At 58.5% G+C, this 17,178-nt stretch overlaps 1 protein-coding gene across 1 annotated transcript; it reads right to left on the bottom strand.

Annotated features, from left to right (window-relative positions):
- Positions 1-11,818: 11,818 nt before the first annotated feature.
- On the bottom strand, positions 11,819-16,571 carry ELF3 (E74 like ETS transcription factor 3). The gene is made up of 9 exons (XM_039698515.1): positions 16,416-16,571; positions 15,545-15,713; positions 14,713-14,934; positions 14,408-14,491; positions 14,201-14,314; positions 13,988-14,077; positions 13,337-13,453; positions 12,996-13,191; positions 11,819-12,891 (listed from the first exon to the last, which is right to left on the bottom strand). The coding sequence occupies exons 2-9, from the start codon at positions 15,705-15,707 to the stop codon at positions 12,771-12,773; spliced, it is 1,107 nt and encodes a 368-aa protein (XP_039554449.1). The 5' UTR covers positions 15,708-15,713; positions 16,416-16,571; the 3' UTR covers positions 11,819-12,770.
- Positions 16,572-17,178: the final 607 nt, after the last annotated feature.

The raw sequence follows: 17,178 nt of genomic DNA on the forward strand, positions 1-17,178 counted from the left end.
CTCTCCTGCTCCCACCCCACCTGTTCCGGCTTTGATGATAATTATGCCCCGCAGACTGTTCAGTCTCTGTGCCACACCCTGTAGGCGGGGGCAAAGTCTGCTGCTGCTCTGTTCGTGCCCTGTGGCTGTACCGCGGTGCCTGGCACCAAATCCCTCCTGAGCCCCCCTTTCCTGGAGCTCCTGTGGAAAGGGGAGGGGGCTGCACCCTGCCTGCCGGCCCAGCCCTCCTACCCCAACCCCTGCCCTCACCTGTCGGTGCCCTGCGCCCTGCAGACCTTGAATAACCTGTTCCCCCTCCTCCTCTTGCCTCATGACAAAGCACCTGGCATGCGGTGCGGAGGGTAACCACAGGGAATGAGCTCATCGCCACCCCGGGGGCACTGTGGGACAGTCACAGGGTCACCGGAGCTGCAGCCATGGCCCATTCCCCATCCAGCTTTCCCTGTGGCACACCCCATGCTGGGTGCCTGTTTCTCAGGATGAATGGGATTTGCTCACTCTTTGGGGACAAGAGAGGGAACGAAGCTAAAGACAGCCCTGGGATTCCCAACCTGCTGTTGTGGACCCAAGAGCAAGAACTGGTCTGCCCAGAACCCTGTGTACCAGGAGTTCTGCACAGTGCCAGATCACCCCTTGCTGTGCTGCACCCTCAGCCCTCCTCACCTCCCTCAGCTGGCAGAAGTTTGCTTTGAACCCTGGCCAGCGTGTCTGCCTCATGGAGCCCTGAGTGCTGCTTTCATCCCAGGGAGCTCCGTCACCCTGTCCCTGTTGCCCTCTTCCCCTGTCCCTGTCCCCTGTGTTCTGGGACCCACAGACCCAGGGACACTCGGTGGCTTTTGCCTGGGCAAACTGAGCCAGATGCCAGTCAGCTGGGCTGGTGTGTGTGACCCACCGTGGTTGGCTTGCCAGGGCCCACCCGCCTGTGCATCTGGGCAGCTGCATGGCACTGTCACCCCTGCCTGGAGGGAGAGGCACAGCCCCAGCCTCAGCCAGGTTTGTGAGGGGGTTGAGATGTCTGCAGCGCCTTTGCAGGACCTCAAGCTGTTTGGCTTGTTTGGAAGTGGCTGGGCAAGATGCTGCTGGCTGTCACTCGGGGCTGGAGTGGCCCAGCCAGATCCAGGAGGGTGTTTGTGACTCTCAGTTCATGCTGAGGTGCTGGGAGTGCTGGAGGTCTCTGACCCAGGTGAGCTCGTCCCTGCAGCTCTGAGGCCATCAGGCTGTGGGGACTGAAACCAGGGAAATACACAGTGTGGGATCACACAGCCCTTGTACCTGCCCAGCCGTGCCCAGCACAGCCCCTGCTGGGGACACACCTGGGAGGATGGCCGCCAGAGCAGGCAGGGTGCTGGCCAGCAGGTACCAGCCTGTCTTCGCCACCTCCTGATAAGGGATGGGCAAGAGTCCCCCCATGGCCTGCTTGCACCTTTCCCAGGCAAGGCTGGGGGTCAGCTCCTGACCCCTGAGGGTTCTGCTGCCACACAACAGGGAGCACTTACCTTATATCATCAGGTGCCCTTCCCTGTTGCCTCCAGCTGGGCTGGATCAGGGAATGACACACCACCGTGATTCCTTGGTGCCATCAGCACCCCTCAGGGATTTCTGCCCATCCCAAAGCCCTTCTCAATCCAGGGAGCTGGGAGCAAAGGCACAGCCTGGGGTGTGTATGGCTGGCTGAGGGCGAGGGGACACCTGGGCATCTTCTGTGGGTGATGGAGGTGGGACATGTGAGTGGCTTGGGCCACCACCATGTTGGGTGCAGCCTGCCTGAGGGCTGTATGCCCATGGGAGAGGAGTTGTGTGGGGACTCGTATGAGGAGCCCTGTGTGTAACTGCTGACACACTGAGTATTGCAGTGAGCACCTCTGTGTGTCTGTGTGCACACCTGCAGCTCACACTGCTGTACCTGTGGGTGTGCAGTGCACACTGTGTGTCTGTGGGTGACTGGCTGGAAGCCTCACCTTCTGCCTGCATCAGCTGTGTCTGTCTGGGAGGGTTTCCAGTGTCACACACCTTGGATGTGCCCACCACTATGTGTTTGCAGTGCACACTGTGTGTCTGTGCACACTGTGTGTGTTTTTGGGAGTGTTTCCAGTGTCACACACCTTGGATGTGCCCACAACTATGTGTTTGCAGTGCACACTGTGTGTCTGTGCACACTGTGTGTGTTTTGGGAGTGTTTCCAGTGTCACACACCCTGGATGTGCCCATAACTGTGTGTCTGTGCACACTGTGTGTGTTTTTGGGGGTGTTTCCAGTGTCACACACCCTGGATGTGCCCATAACTGTGTGTTTGCAGTGCACACTGTGTGTCTGTGCACACTGTGTGTGGTTTTGGGAGTGTTTCCAGTGTCACACACCCTGGATGTGCCCATAGCTGTGTCTGCAGTGCACATTGTGTGTCTGTGTTTTTGGGAGTGTTTCCAGTGTCACACACCCTGGATGTGCCCATAACTGTGTATTTGCAGTGCACACTGTGTGTCTGTGCACACTGTGTGTGTGTGTTTGGGAGTGTTTCCAGTGTCACACACCCTGGTTGTGCCCATAACTGTGTGTCTGTGCACACTGTGTGTGTTTTTGGGAGTGTTTCCAGTGTCACACACCCTGGATGTGCCCACAACTGTGTCTGCAGTGTCTGACACCCAGGACTCCCTTTGTGTGTGGGTAACAGGACATGCTGCAGGATCACAGAGTCACCCAGGAACACACGTGTGGGAAGGGCCTTGAGGGTCATCCTGTTCCACCCCTCTGCCATGGCAGGGACACCTTTCACTAGACCAGGTTGCTTCAAACCCCAACCAGACTGGACTTGGATGCTTCCAGGGATGGAGCAGCCACAGCTTCTCTGGGCAGCCTGTGCCAGGGTCTCAGCACCCTCACAGGGAAGAATTTCTTTCTGATATCTAATCAAAGTCTCTCCTTTTTCAGTTTAAAACTCTTCTCCCTTGTCCTGTCACTGTCTTCCTGAAGAAAAATTGCTCACCCTCTTTTGTATAAGCCTCTTTGAGCCACTGGCAGAGGCTCTAAGGTCTCCTGGAGCTTTCTCTTTTCCAGTCTGAACAACCCCAGCTCCCTTTCTCAGGATATCCTCACCCAGCAGTGCAGGTTTCCCTCTGTGGTGGGGCAGAGCTGTCCCTGCACGGTGGCACCGGAGCTGGGGACACCACTCCTCCTGCTGCTGCAGCAGGTGATTCCTGGCAGGACCCAGCAGGTTGGGACAGGCAGCGGGTGCCAGCCGCTGCCCCCACCCTTGCTCTACCTGTCAGACAGGTGGAGCTGGCCACCTGCCACCGCCTGCCACCGTCACTTCTGGGAAGGGAGGATGCGGGAGGGATGGGTCTGCACAAAGGCTGAGGACCTGCCCACAGCTACAGTGACCCTTGGGACCTGCTCCCTGGGATGGCCTGGGAAGGGCTCCCACTACCAGAGGCGCTGGCAGGCCTCGGGGCTTCCCTGCACGTGCCCGGGGAAAGGGGACAGACAATCAGCTCCTCATGTGCCTATCTCCTGTCCTGCTGTGCTCAAAGAACCCCTGGGGCACATGCCAGGGCACCCTCCCTCTTAGTCCTGTTGCTGGAGAAGGGTTTCCTGCACATGGATTCCACCAGCCTGTTGGGGTGGAGAGGGTGAAGGGCTTCTCCTTGGGTAAACCCAAGGGGCTCAGTGTCCATCTTCTGGATCCTGCACAGAACACCCCAGCCACTGCCACAAGCACACCTGGGGCCAGGCACATTCTGTGCATCCTGCTGGAGCTGCTGCCTGCTCTGGCCTCCTGACAAGGCCAGCAGCTCAGGTGCCACCAGCTGGAGCCCAGTGTCAGGCACAGCCAGGTCTTGCTGTGCTCTGCTGGGCACACTGGGAAGGTACAGGGAAGAAAACTGGGACAGGCACCTCCACACCCTGTGCAGACCTCCCAGTGGCACAAGCCACGCTGTGTCAGAAAGAGCCAAGGCTCTCGTCCTCCTGCTGCTGGAATAATGCAGATCCCACGGGGAAAACACAACTCTCATCCCTCAGCACCTGGCCCCAGAGTCCCTGGTTTTTGCACCACCCCTGTGGCCCAGGCTTCTTGTCAGCTCACCCCGCTGTGCACCCCCAAACGTGCCTTATGTAATGGCCCTGGTGTTTGTGGCTCCCACAGAGTGCTCTGAAACTCCTTTTAGAAAGGCCTGGAGCCATGAGATCTTGTCAGACCCACCCTTTGCCCAAGAGCAGCTCAGGCCTGGGCTTGTTCACCTGCAGTCCTGAAGGCAAAGGCTGGAGCAGGGCCAGCTCTGCAGGGAGCCTGAGGATCACACCGGAGCTGGCAGCCACACAATGGCAGCTCCTGGGCCACCTGGATGTGCCCCAGCTGAGGCTGGCATCCACGGCCTGGCCGCTGTGGGCACGGTCACTCTGCCCTGGGGGGTTTCAGCAGCAGGGACCCCCCCGGCAGGAGAGGAGTTCCTGCATGAGGAAAGCCCAGGCAGGGGGAGCTGCCCCCAGCCAGCTCAGTGTGATATCTTCCAGGGTTTTGTGTTGGGATGACCAGCACTAGACCCTCATTCTTCACCTCCCTGGCTCAGGCCGTCCTTCAGAGCTGGAGGGGCTGTGGCAGCTCAGCCCCAAGCACACCTTTGCCCCGGGCTCTGGCAGCGAGCAGGGCTGACGCAGGAGACACGCAAACCTGTCCTGTGCTTGGCGGGTGTGCCTGCAGCTCTCAGGGCACTGCCAGCCCTGCGCCTGTCCTGCCCGACGGGCAGGCTGGGCAGATGGAAACCTCTGTGAGGAAAGGCTGAGGGAACGTGGAATTGTTCAGCCTGGAGAGGAGGAGGCTCCAGAGAGACCTTAGAGACCCTTCAGTGCCTAAAGGGGACCCAGGAGAGCTGGAGAGGGATTTTGGACAATGGCCTGGAGTGCCAGCACAAGGGGGATTGGCTTCCCACTGGCAGGGATAGATGGGATATTGCGAAGGAATTCTTGGCTGTGAGGGTGGTGGGGCCCTGGCACAGGGTGCCCAGAGCAGCTGTGGCTGCCCCATCCCTGGAAATGTTCAGCGCCAGGTTTGAGGGATCTTTGAGCAACCTGGGATAGTGAAAGGTGTCCCTCCCCATGGCAGGGGGTGGAACAAGGTGGTCTCTAAGTTCCCTTCCAATCCAATGATTCTGTGACTCAGGGGCAGGCAGGCAGGCAGGGAAATACAGCAAACACCCCAGCACAACACAGTGCATGACACAGCAGGCTGGATATTTTATACCAGTCTCCTATCCACTCCCTGACCCTTGGAATCCTGCCAGGAATGCACACAGGAGGGCTGTGATGCTCCTGTCCAGGGCCATGGTGGTGCTGGCCTCCCTGGCCTGCCACAGGGTGACACACTGGCTGTGTGGTTGTTCCCATTTCCTCCCTGCATACCCTTGGAACATCTCTGGCCATCAGCAGCCTTCATGACATCCCAGTGCTGCAGGTCAGCAACCCCCAGAATCCTTTGTGGAGCACCCAGAGAGGGACATTTCCCTTTCCATTCAGGCTCAATGGACACAGTGAAATGCTCAGCAAGGGGTTCCCCATGGCTTCTTTAGGCACCATTGCAATGCAGCAGGGTGGTATAACTTCTCTATTCCAGTTCTCACCTCTCTCTTGCATCTCCTCTCAGGCATTTCAGACACCACTGCCCCTCATCTTCCTTCTCCCCCCAGCACAGCATTCTGCTCTCCTTCCTCTCTGACTGCTGTGCTCTGTGCTGGGACACTGCAGCAGGGCAAGGCGTGGAGCTGGGACAGCCCTGTCACACACCTGGAGCAGGGCCCTGGCCATTCTGCCTTTCAGCATTCTGCCTTTTGAGGAGCAGCTCTTGCTGAACTGGGATCAGAATGCACCCCAAAGGGTTCAGGGAGCTCAAACACCTTGATTTCCTCTGTGTCTTCTCAGTGAAAACTCCCAGGGGAGCATGTGGCCACAACTGGGTGTGAAGGTGAGCAGCGAGTGGAGGAGATCAGGGCTCCTGGTGAGCTCACTGTGGAATGAATCTGCACAGAAGATGCCAGCTGGGAGCTGCAGCCTGTGAGCTCACACACTCTGTCCCCCATCACACAGCACAGCATCTGCAGCTGCCCCTGTTCCCAGATCTCATCATCACCAAGCCCCAGCTCAGTCCCAAGCCTCTCCAGGGCTTTGAGGACCACTCCTCATGATGGCTTGGCAAAGGCTTCAGGGCTTGTTTGCATGTGGCCTGCTCGGGAGGGAGCAGAGAGAAGAGCTAGTGGTGCCTGGTTGCCTGTGGGAAGGTGGAGCTCTCAGGAGGCATTGGGCAGTTGAGTGACATGTCTGTGTGATGGAAGCAGACCTTGACAGCCTCTTTGGCTTCTGCCAACCCACCAGGGATGCCACGAGCTCAGCTGGGCCCTTCAGTTGGTGCTTTCCATTCCTGGAGTGCCCAGCTTGTGCTCTCTGCCCAGTGACTCCATTTCAGGCTGATGGAGTGCCAGGCTCCATATCGTGTTTGGTGGATAACAAAGGGCAGGGCTGGCCAGGAAACAAGAATGCAATGAACATTTCTTTTGATTCTACAATGAAACACTGTAATTCCTGGTGGCAATGAGGGACAGAGGGGAATGAAGAAGCTGGGAGACATCCACCCAAGAAGGGTGCCAGAAATCAAGGGCTGAGCATGTATCCCAACCTGAGCAGTCTGAGATCTGGTATTTTCTGTAGGAGGGGAAGGATCTGAGCAGGAACAGGAGCTGGGGAAGATGCAGAGATGCAGCTTTGTCAAACTTGTGTGAGAATAAATTTTTGGGCTGGAATCAGGTCACTCAATCAGACTCCTAGAATGGTTCGTGTTGAAAAGGATCTTAAAGATCATCCATTTCCACCCCTCTGCCATGGCCTGGGACACCTTCCACTAGCCCAGGTTGCTCCAAGCCCCATCCAACCTGGCCCTGGACGCTTCCAGGGATGGGGCAGCCCCAGCATTTTTGGGCAAACTGTTCATGAATCTGTCCCTGGGGAGCAGGGACCAGCCACCGTGGTCAGCAGGAGCTGGAGTGCAAGCAGAGCTCTGCTCCCAGAGAAGCATCAAGAGCAGCATGGGGCCATGAGGCTGGGACAGCCCCTCCCCATGGCTCACAGGGCAGCTTCTGCTTCACTCTCAGGCTGCAGGGAAATGCCTGGTGCTGAATCAGCAAGTGGCAAACCAGGAGCCAGCCACTTGGGAGCTTGGACCCTCCAGTCCCATCCTGCATGAACAAGCCAAGGATGTCCTGGGGCAGCCCCTGGGAGCTCTGGCTGGAAGCAAGGGATGGGTGGGTGCACAAGTTGAAGTGCTGAGCACAGAGAGAGGAGAAGAGGGGACAGGCAGAGGCACGTGGGGTGTCCCAGGGTGGTACCCTGCTTTCCCAGGTGGTACCCTCATGCCCTGGGGCTGCTCCTGATGTCACTGGCTACCTGCTGCCTCTGGTTCCAGGCAGCTGCACCAGCTTCCCCATTCCTCCAGTGGGAACAGCCGTTCTCTTGCTAAACAATCAAACAGCCCAGGGTTGCCAGACCAGCTCCTGGCAGCAGGCAGCTGCCCTGGCCAAGCAGGCACCCCTGGCAGCTCTGCTGGCAGTGGTTATCAAAGAAACCGTCAGGCAGGGGGAGGGTGTTCTGGGACCCCAGGTAAGTGCCCCCGGGGGGCAGGATGCAGCTCAGGGGCCTGCCCAGCCCTGGGCATGCCAGCCCAGCCCTGACAGCAGCCTGGCTTGGAGCCTGCCCCAGCAGCACCCTGCTGCAGCCCCTGGCAGCGCTGTGCTGCCAGCTCCTGTGTGATGTGTGTCCCCTGGGCAGCAGCTCTGCCCTCCACAGCTGCTCTGAGCAGCAGCCCTCCCCTCTGCAGTTCCACTCTCAGAAATGCAGGTGTGTAGCAGCCCCAACCCTCACAGCCTGGCCCCCCAAACATTCCCCCTCCTGCCCCAGCACAGCCCTAACACTCCACCCACGAGAGCCCTCACAGTGGTTCACCTGCTCCACTCCCTTTTCTCCCATGCTGGGAGCAGCTCCTCTCCAAAGGCTGCATGGCTCCCACATGGCTCTGCCATCCCTGAGCTCTGCCCTCGCTGCAAAGGCAGAAGGGTAAGGAAGGGTGAAAGCCAGCAGGGACTGCAGGGAGCTTGCAGGACCAGAAAGATGGTCCCTGCCTCCCACGGCTGTCCCCATCCCCACTGCATTCCCATCTATGCTGATCTGCTCACAGATGGCCACAGTCTGGCTGGGCTGGAAAATCAGGTCATGCTGTTGTGCTCAGGGGCAGTTCATGGTCAGGCATGTGGGATATTGGACACCTTCTTGCTGGTCCAGGTGAAACCTCTCCCCTCACCCAATTTCTCTGCTCCCACTCAGCGCATTTCAGCCACTTTCAGTTATGTGCTTTTGGCCACAGCTCCTAGGGAAGCAGTAGCCAGGGCAAGTTGTTCTCTTCCCTAAGTGGGACCAGGGCTGAGCAATGGCCCCTGTGTCCCTTTGGGAAGTCTTGAGGAAGACAAAACACACTGTAATAATGAGACTTGATGGGTGCCCAAGATATTTCCATGAGAACTGTGTGCCTGTTCAACCTGGGACCACCTGATGGGAAAAGTCTGCCAACAGACCCCAGGGTAAAAGTGTGAGGGGAGGCTGTCTTTGAGGAAAATCCTCTTTTTCTTCAGTTCTTGTCATGGCTTGCCACAGCCATAAAACCCAGGCACCTCCAAAGACAATAAAATAAACAAATCATCTGTTTTTCCTGCCTCCTGCTGAGAGTCTCTGCTAGGGTGGCTCAGTATGGGCTTGGAGGTGGCTGTGGGGTTACCCCAAGTGTGTGCTGGCTGTGCACTTATGTTGGGGTGTGTGCATTTCTCTAGCCTTGCTCTCTCTCCAGTCCTTCCTGGCTCTTCATCCCACTGACCCACACAGATTTCATGAGAGGCTGCAGGACCTGGTCCCCCTGTCTGTGCCTACACACGCCTGCCTCCTCTTCCTCCTCTCTCACAAGGTACCCACACAGCTGGGGGACCTCAAAGGACAAGGGGGAATGGCTCCACAGTGACAGAGGGTAGGGATAGATTATATTTTAGGTGGGCATTCTTCCCTGTGAGGGAGGTGAGGCCCTGGCACAGGTTAGCCAGAGCAGCTGTGGCTGCCCCATCCCTGGAAGTGTCCAAGGCCAGGTTGGATGGGGCACTGGAAGGTGTCCCTGGCCATGGCACAGGGAGTGGATCATGGTGGTCTATAAATTCCCTTCCAAACCATCTTCTGACTTTATGATCCACACACCCTTCCTCTGCCCCAAGCTCCTGCCTGGTGTGCCACCCACTCAGCAGTGGCAGTGGGGTGGCAGCGATGGGCACCAGGGACACTGGGGGCACAGAGGTGAGGCAGACAGGTTCCCTGCTGCTGTTGGAGCTGGTTAAACATTGTCCCAGGCCAGTTAGGTAACACAAACTGCAGCGGGAAAGAAATGAAACTGCTTGAGCAAACAAGGCGCGCTTGGCAGGGCACCAGGCTGCGTGACAAAGTTCTCCCCTCTCACTGCCAGCCTGCTGGGGTTATCTATTTACGGAGAATAAACACCTCACCCACAACCCCAAACTTGAGTGCCAGCAGCCAGGAGCGCAGCCAGCTCCTGTGAGACCCAGCCTGGGGCTGGCCTTGCTCCACTGCCGTGTTTGTGTCTGCTCACAGACACGCTGGTGGCCATGGGCACTGGGCTGGCATCTCCCGTGTGCCCCTCCTGCCACCCCTCTGGCCTGCTCTCTGCAGGAGCGCCAGCAGGTCAGGGATGGAGCTGGAGCACCCTCCACTCACTGGAGCCAGCAGACACCAGCCAGGAAAACCTGTTCCCTGGGGAGGGTTATGCAAGGAGCCTGACGGAGGTCTGGCTGCAGCCCAGACCATGGACTGCCTCCAGGTTCACACCCAGGGCCTGGGACCTCTTCTTGCACCACAGGGCAGCCCTGATCTCCTCAGCCCAGAGTGTATCTGGGGGCAATACAACTTCAGCCCAGCATGCTGGAAGGCAAGGAAAAAGGTCTTCCCTATGAGACCAGCAGGGCAACTCCATATAGAAACAGCAGCCAAAGCCACAAAAAAGATGGGTCTGGCCCATGGGCACTTGTGCCCCTGCAAAGCAGCTGGGTCATGCCCCTGATGTCACTGCAGCACCTCTAGGAGGATGCTCAAGCCACCAACCTCACACTCAAGCTGAGGCCAGGCAGACTGGGAGCAATTCCAGCTGCTTCAGCCAGCTCAGCTCAGGGGGACAGCCCAGGTGGTCTGTTTGAGAGCTTGCCTTGAAGGGCTCAGTGCTCTGCTTTGCAGCGTGTCCCACTCCTGGGAGTGCTGGAGGGGCGATGCTGAACAGTGCCATGTCTCTGGCAGTAATGAAGGGCAGTAGGGGAACGTGGGCAGATAGGACTGGGAGAATGATTTTAAATTACTAGAGGAGAGATTTAGATTAGATATTAGGAAAACATTCTCTGTGGGTGTGGTCAGATCCTGGCACAGGTTGCCCAGAGAAGCTGTGGCTGCCTCATCCCTGGAAGTGTTCAAGGCCAGGCTGGACAGGGCTTGGAGCACCCTGGGCCAGTGGAAAATGTCCCTGCTCACGGCAGGGGTGTGGAATGAGATGAGCTTTACGTCCCTGATCAACCCAGGCTGTTCCAGGATTCTGTGATTCTGTGATAATGGCTGGATCCTCCTGCCAAAAATGCATCTCAGGCTTTGCAAAACACCTTTACTGTCAAGGCAGCAAAACTTCCCCTCACCCTCCTGCTGGTGCTCTGCTTCTTTCCTTAGACCCCCCAGGCAGTGTCTGGAACCACAAAAAAGGATGTGGCACAGCTTTTGCCTGGGCATCCCAGACCTTGTCCAGCTCCAAGCTCAGAGGACAGGTCCCAGGGCTTTTCTCTTTGGGAGTGAGCAGGAACTGAGCAGTGCCCAGTGCCCTGTGTGCCCCATTCAGCAGGTCCTGGGCACCAGCAGAAGGTCAGGGTGGCACTGAGAACCCCCTGGTGCCCAGCAGTGTTCAGAGAGACTCGCTGTGAAATGCAGTTTGTGCCAGCCTGGAGCCAGTGCTGCTGGCCACGTTCATGGCAGAAACATAGCAGAGAGTCTGCTTGGCCTCCAACACCCTGCACTCCTTCTTGCCACCCCAAGACAGAGCCTGTGGGCTGGAGAGATCCTCTCAGCACCCCTGAGACAACCTCCCAGCTTCCTCACAGCTGGGCTGGATGGGGAGGCAAGATGGCATTGGGCAAGGAGGGGTACCTGATGTGTTTAGGCTGCCCACACTGCCAGGTCACTGCAGTCCCCCTCCCTTGTGCCACCCAGGTCCTGGAAGAAGCCAGAAAACAGCCAGGCTTGGAGAGGAGCAAGCATTAATCATCCTGTAGTGCCTGTGCTGCTTCTTGGTATCCCTCCATGTCTCCCTGGCCAGGGAGAGGCTAAAGGTCCTCCTCCAGGCTGTGACTGGGTGTTAATGTGGAGGGTGTTAGAGAAACCTCTCCCCAGATCAGCCAGGGCTTTGCTTCCCACCAGCCTGCAGCTGGTGAAGTCTGGCTCCAGAAAGGGGAGTGCCAGGGCTGGAGTTCCAGAGGGCTCTCAGAAGAGCCAAGGTTTGGAAGTGGGTGTGAGATGCCCCTCCGTGGGTGGCTTTGAGCCAGTCTGGGACAAGCCCACCCCACCCTGAGGAGGACCCTGTGACTCTGTGCCAGGATGGGAAGGCAGGAGATGGTGGCAGACGAGGTCCAGGCCATGGCACATCCCAAGTAACACAAGCCTGGTCCTCACCGTGTGGTTAAGAAAAACAAGAAAAATTACAGATAGGTACAAAACCCAACAAACCAACAATTTATTAATCTTATATTCCCACTTGAAAATGAGAAAACCACATGCACCTGGTGGGTGCCTGGCTGTGTTGGCGTCCCCTTCCGTGGCTGGCACAGCACCAGTCTGTGCCCTGTGACATCACTTCAGTCCAGCTGAGCATCACCACCTGCCACCACACACCTGTGTGCCCCACAGCACACGCTCTCACACAGGAACATCTTACTCATGAAAAAATATATCTGTACATTCACTCTGTACTTGTTTTGGGTCTTAAATTAGAAGCTACTTTTGGAGAAAGGGCCTGTCTCTAAACACAGGCCAGGCTCGAAATGCATGCATGCTGTCCCACGTCCTCTTCTCACTCACTGAGGGCTTTCTGGGGCCAGGTGAAACTCCACAATGTTCCCATCTTCTCTCAGCAGGTGCCACACTGAGAAGCTGCTACACAAAGGGGGTCTCACCCAACCCACATGCAGTGAAGAGGACAGGGGGCACCTTTGGCACGGTGCAAGCAGCGAGAGGGAAGACCCCACAACTGGGACAAGCTCTGTTCAGTCACAGGTGACAGATGTGCTGCTCCTCTGCCCAGGCAGGAGGTGGGTGATAGCAGGAGACCTCCTGGGCTCTCACAGTGGGGCTTGAAATTCTCTTCCCGCGTGCATCTGTTCAGGCTTTGAAACAGCCACAGTCCCCATGGCTCCAACTGGAGGTACGGATCCAGCAAGGGAGTCACAGTTTGCAATAACCTACTGGAGCCAAAAGATGGGCTCTGAACACCTCGGTGCTGGCAGTCACCCGCACACACGAGCGTGCCCACGCGAGGCTCGGAATTCCACACGCTGCATGGGCCAGCAGCTTCCACATACAGCTGCAGGTAAAGTTTCCTGTCAAGGAGCCCAGCTCAGGGCTGGCCCTGAGGGGCTTATCAGACCCTGGCTCATCCAGGACTCCTACAGCTCCTTGTTCCTGTTGAGCACCTCCTCTTCCTTCCAGCCGCTGGAGTTCTTCCCAAACTTGTACACCAGCCGTCGTCCATCGACTCTCTCCAGGATCTCCCGTTTGTAGTAGTATCTGTGAGACACAGAGGTGCAGTCAGGGCTCTGAGGAGCTGCTGGAGGGCGCAGGCTGAGCCCCGGTGGGGCTGAGTCCCCCCCAGGACAGGGTAGGGCACCTACCGCATGGCTCTGCTCAGCTTCTCGTAGGTCATGCTGCTGTTTTTCTTCTTCTGGCCCCAGAGCTGAGCCACCGCTTCCGAGCGCAGGAACTTGAAGACGCCCTCCTGCCGGTCCTCCCACTTCATCAGCCCCTTGTTCAGCTCGGGGTGGATCAGGATGTCCCGGATGAACTCCCACAGGTGGGTACCTCTTGGGGCTGAAAGAGGACATTGAGCTGTTAAGCAGGGAAGCTCCCGCAGGTCCTTGGACCTTTGGATCACCCTAAATCCCTCTGCCAAGGCCCTTCCTCCCATTGTTCCCCACAAAGCCAAGAGAGGCTCCTGGGCTGAAGGCTCACGTACAGTGCTTGCTCTTCCTGTTCTCCAGGCAGTCTCTGCTCTCCTTGCTGAGTTTTCGGGGCCGTCCCCGTTTCCGCTTGCCGTGTTTGCTGTCCCCTTTTTTGCTGCCTGGAAAGTGGTCTGTGCACACAGAGAGGGGCACACGTCAGGCTGGGCAGCACATGCTGGGCTGCAGCCCCCTCCCTGTCCTCCCAGGGACCAAGAGCACCCTTTTTTCAGGCCCAGGTACCAGAGAAATATCCCCTGAGTGCAAGGTCACCCCATTCCCTCCAGCCTCATCCCACCCTCACTCCTGACAATCTGCTTAGTGCAGCATGCTGCTCCTTCCCAAACCCTACTGCTTCCTTGCATTCCCAGTGTTCCCAGTGTAATCACCAGCTGGAATCAATACCAAACACTAACCCCTGTGCCCAGGATCCCTGATGCAGTCTTCACCCATCTGCCACCACCCACCCCTTCCCACAGGATCACCACTGCCCTACCCATCGCCCTGCTCAACAGAGAGAAACAGAAGCAGAGCACTCGGGGAAACAGAAACTTTCCCTCCTTCTCAGTGTGAGGATGTGTGTTCAGGTGCTGCCCCTAAATCATTGCCAGGTAAGAAGTGCAGCCAGCCCTCCCCTCCCAGCTCCTGTCTGGAAGAAAACAACTCACCATCAGGGAAGAGCTTTGATTCTGCAGGGTCGAGGTCGAGGTCACTTCCACCGGAGTCTTGAGAGTTGGGGCTGTGGGACATCATAGGCCCTGAGAGGCAAAGGATCAGGGTTCAGACCTCTGAGCATCTGGGGGCTTTTCCCCCTGGTTCCCACCCTTCCCCTGCCATCAAACTGCTTTGAGACCCAAACCCACCCTTGTCAAAACACTGACCTGAGACATCAGAGCTGCCTGGGGACATGGAACCAGGCAAGCAGGTGAAGTCTGTGAAAGGGTTTGTGGGCTTTAAGTCCTCCAGGGAGTCCTTGGCACAGGGATTTCCCAGCTCTGGAAGGGGCAGAGAAGGGAAGAAGGGGTTAGCCTTGCTGCCATCAGTATATGATCCCTATGGAAGAGGCTTGGCCAGGGCCCCTCTCTTACCCAGCTGGCTGGAGTTCAGGAAGGTCTGGGAAGATGCATCCTCTTTTTCCAGCAAATCAATGATCCAGTTCAGCTCATCAGAGGCTACAGGGGTGAAGCACTGGGATTAGCAATGCCTGTTCCATATGAAGGGGAATAGTGCATGCTGGGAGCTGAGCCCAGCCACGCTTGGTCTGGTCTGTGCCCCCTCACCCTCCCACGCAGCCTCTGCAGTGCCCAGGAAGCACTGGCTCCTGGCTAGTGGAGCTCAAACTCATTATTCAAGCTGCCAGGCCTGCAGGTGAAGGAGACCCTGCTGCACTCACTGATCTCGTGCAGGCGGTCGTAGAGCTCATCCCCCAGGGGCCCGAAGATGAGGCGCATCTGGTCCCTGCTGCAGTGGCACAGCGTGTGCCCGTCCATGTTGCAGCAGGAGAAGTCGATGGAGCTGGCGTCATACTTGTTCTTCTCCACGTGGTAGCTGATCCACTCCAGCACCTGCACCTTGGTCCAGAAGTACGGGAGCTCACTGAACCACTCGGGCTTGTCTGCAAGGGATGGAGAGCAGGGCTCAGAGCAGGGTGGCTGTGCCAGCACCATGTGCCTCGGGTGGGCTGCCCGTGGTCACTGGACACCTGGTGTGGTCCAGTGGCAACCCTGAGGGACACACAGGCCCTGCTCTTTAAGAGCTATGGGACTAAAGGGTCCATAGTGCCCTGCCCTGCAGACCCCACACTTCCCCCACCGCTGGTTTCGGTGCCATTTGTCCTGTTTGTGCTGTGATCCAGACTGCTCTCTGGTGTTTCTCATGGTGCCTCCCTAAGCACCCTCACATGAGCCCCCATCGCCACGACTGTACTTCCAAACTGCTCTTGGTGAGCCCTGGCAGCCTGTCCCCTATGCTGTGCTGTAGGAGGAGGACAATGATTCCCCCACCTCCTGTATAAAACAGATGTGCTCCCAACAGCCATACCTTGTGCCACCCAGGGTGTCCTCCCACAGCCTTTCCCTGGGGAAACTGAGGCATGGTGGAAGCTGCTGACCTGTCCTAGTGGGACAAGGACCTTGCAGTGGCTCTTCCCAGCCAGTGGCACTGCCTCACAACTGCCCCAATGTGCCGGCTCTCCAGTGCCACCAGTGCCACTCCCCTGCTCCTACCTGTGCTCTGTGCTGGGGGCTGGCTGGCCGGGAGGCTAAGCCCCAGGTTGCTGTCATCCCCAAGCTGTCCCAGCATGTCCAAGCTTGGCTGCACCTCGTCGGGCTGGTACATGGCGCTGATGTAGTTGGAGAAGATGTTGCTGATCTCACAAGATCCTGCCATGGAGCTCTGTGCCGAGAGATGACAGTGAGCCCGGGCCCCCAGCACCTGCAGCAGCCCAGAGCCAGGCTGGGCGAGGTGGGGCTGCCTCTCCCTCCACCCATCGTCACCTCTCGGGTCACTTGTGCAGAAATATGCACCCAGCACCTGCTGGCTGGGGCTGGGGCTGACTCACAGCTCCTCGGGGGCCAGCACAGAGGGAGGCTGAGCCCGAGCGAGCTGGGGACGTGGCGTCACCCTGCTCGTGAACAGCCCTGTCCCCAGCAGCCGGGCCTCGCCCTGCTGCCAGCCAGCAGGAGGTGACAGCAAGAAGGCGAACGGTGACACACAGCCCCGCCGTGGGCGGCGGTTTGGGCACTCGGCCGCTCCTGAGCCCCCGGCCCCGCTGCTGTGCCACAGCTCCGCTCCTCTCCAGCGGCCACAACGAGCACATCCCGATCCCTGCAGCCGGGAGGGCACCGAGCCCTGCCCGGCCCTCACAAAAAGCCAGCTCGTGCTGTCCATTACCAAGCCGGGGGGCTGGAGGGGAGCTGCTGTCCCGCTGGGCCCCGCAGGGCCCTCACTGCCAGCGGCGCAGGGAGAGCCAAAGGCGCAGTGAGGCAAGGCCGGAGCGCATCCCCCGCTGAGAGCCAAGGTGCACGGGGAGGAGAGCAAGGCGGCCGTCCTGGCCTCGGGGACGTCAACAGGCCTCGGCAAAAAAAGCTTTGGTACCTTCTGTGGTGGCAACTCCAGCAGCGGCGGGTAATCCAGAGAGGAGCCGGGGCAGGGAGGGAGCCCGGGCTGGCACTAGCCACTGCTCATGGGCCCCGGGAGGCTGGTGCCGATGGGCAAGCCCTGCCCGCGCCTCTGCTTTTATAGCTTGGGCGGCGTAACAATCTGGCAGCCCGAGGGGAATTCCAGCCCCAAACGTTCATGCTCCCAGATCCAGGTGATTTGCATAATATGAACCACCGGGTCCCAGCCCTGCGCTGCCTTGCCGGGAAATCTGGGCTGGCCAGTTTAATCATTGTCAGAGCCCGTGCCCCACCGGTGCCCAGAGTTTCACCCACACTGCCTTCACGGGCTGGTTTCTCGCCAGGCCCGTGTTTGTTTGCTCACAGCAGCAGGTTCACGCGGCTCCTGCAGCCCGAGCCGCCCCTGGCTGGGGTCGGGGTGGGTCCTGGGGCCCGGGGGTCCCTGCCCGGGTTTGCCTGGGCACTGGAGCCGGGACACTGCCCCGGGCACACACCTGGCCAGGGGACAGCCGGCCTGGCAGCCAGCAGCTGCAGTGCCCCGGCCGTGCCTGGAGCACAGCCTTGGGTGGCACAGATTTCCCAGAGCAGGAAGAGGGTCTCAGTGACAAGCGGGACAAGTGCTGGGGACAGGGCACGGGCTGGGAGCAGGGCTCAGGTGGGGACTGGTGGTTTTTGTGGGGGTACAGCAGAGACCAGGCCTGAGAACTGCTGCTCTGTCTGTCAGAATGGGTCGATTTTTG

Source organism: Passer montanus, unplaced genomic scaffold, assembly GCF_014805655.1.
Source record: "Passer montanus isolate IOZ18808 unplaced genomic scaffold, ASM1480565v1 scaffold127, whole genome shotgun sequence".
In the NCBI taxonomy this organism is placed as follows: Eukaryota; Metazoa; Chordata; class Aves; order Passeriformes; family Passeridae; genus Passer; species Passer montanus.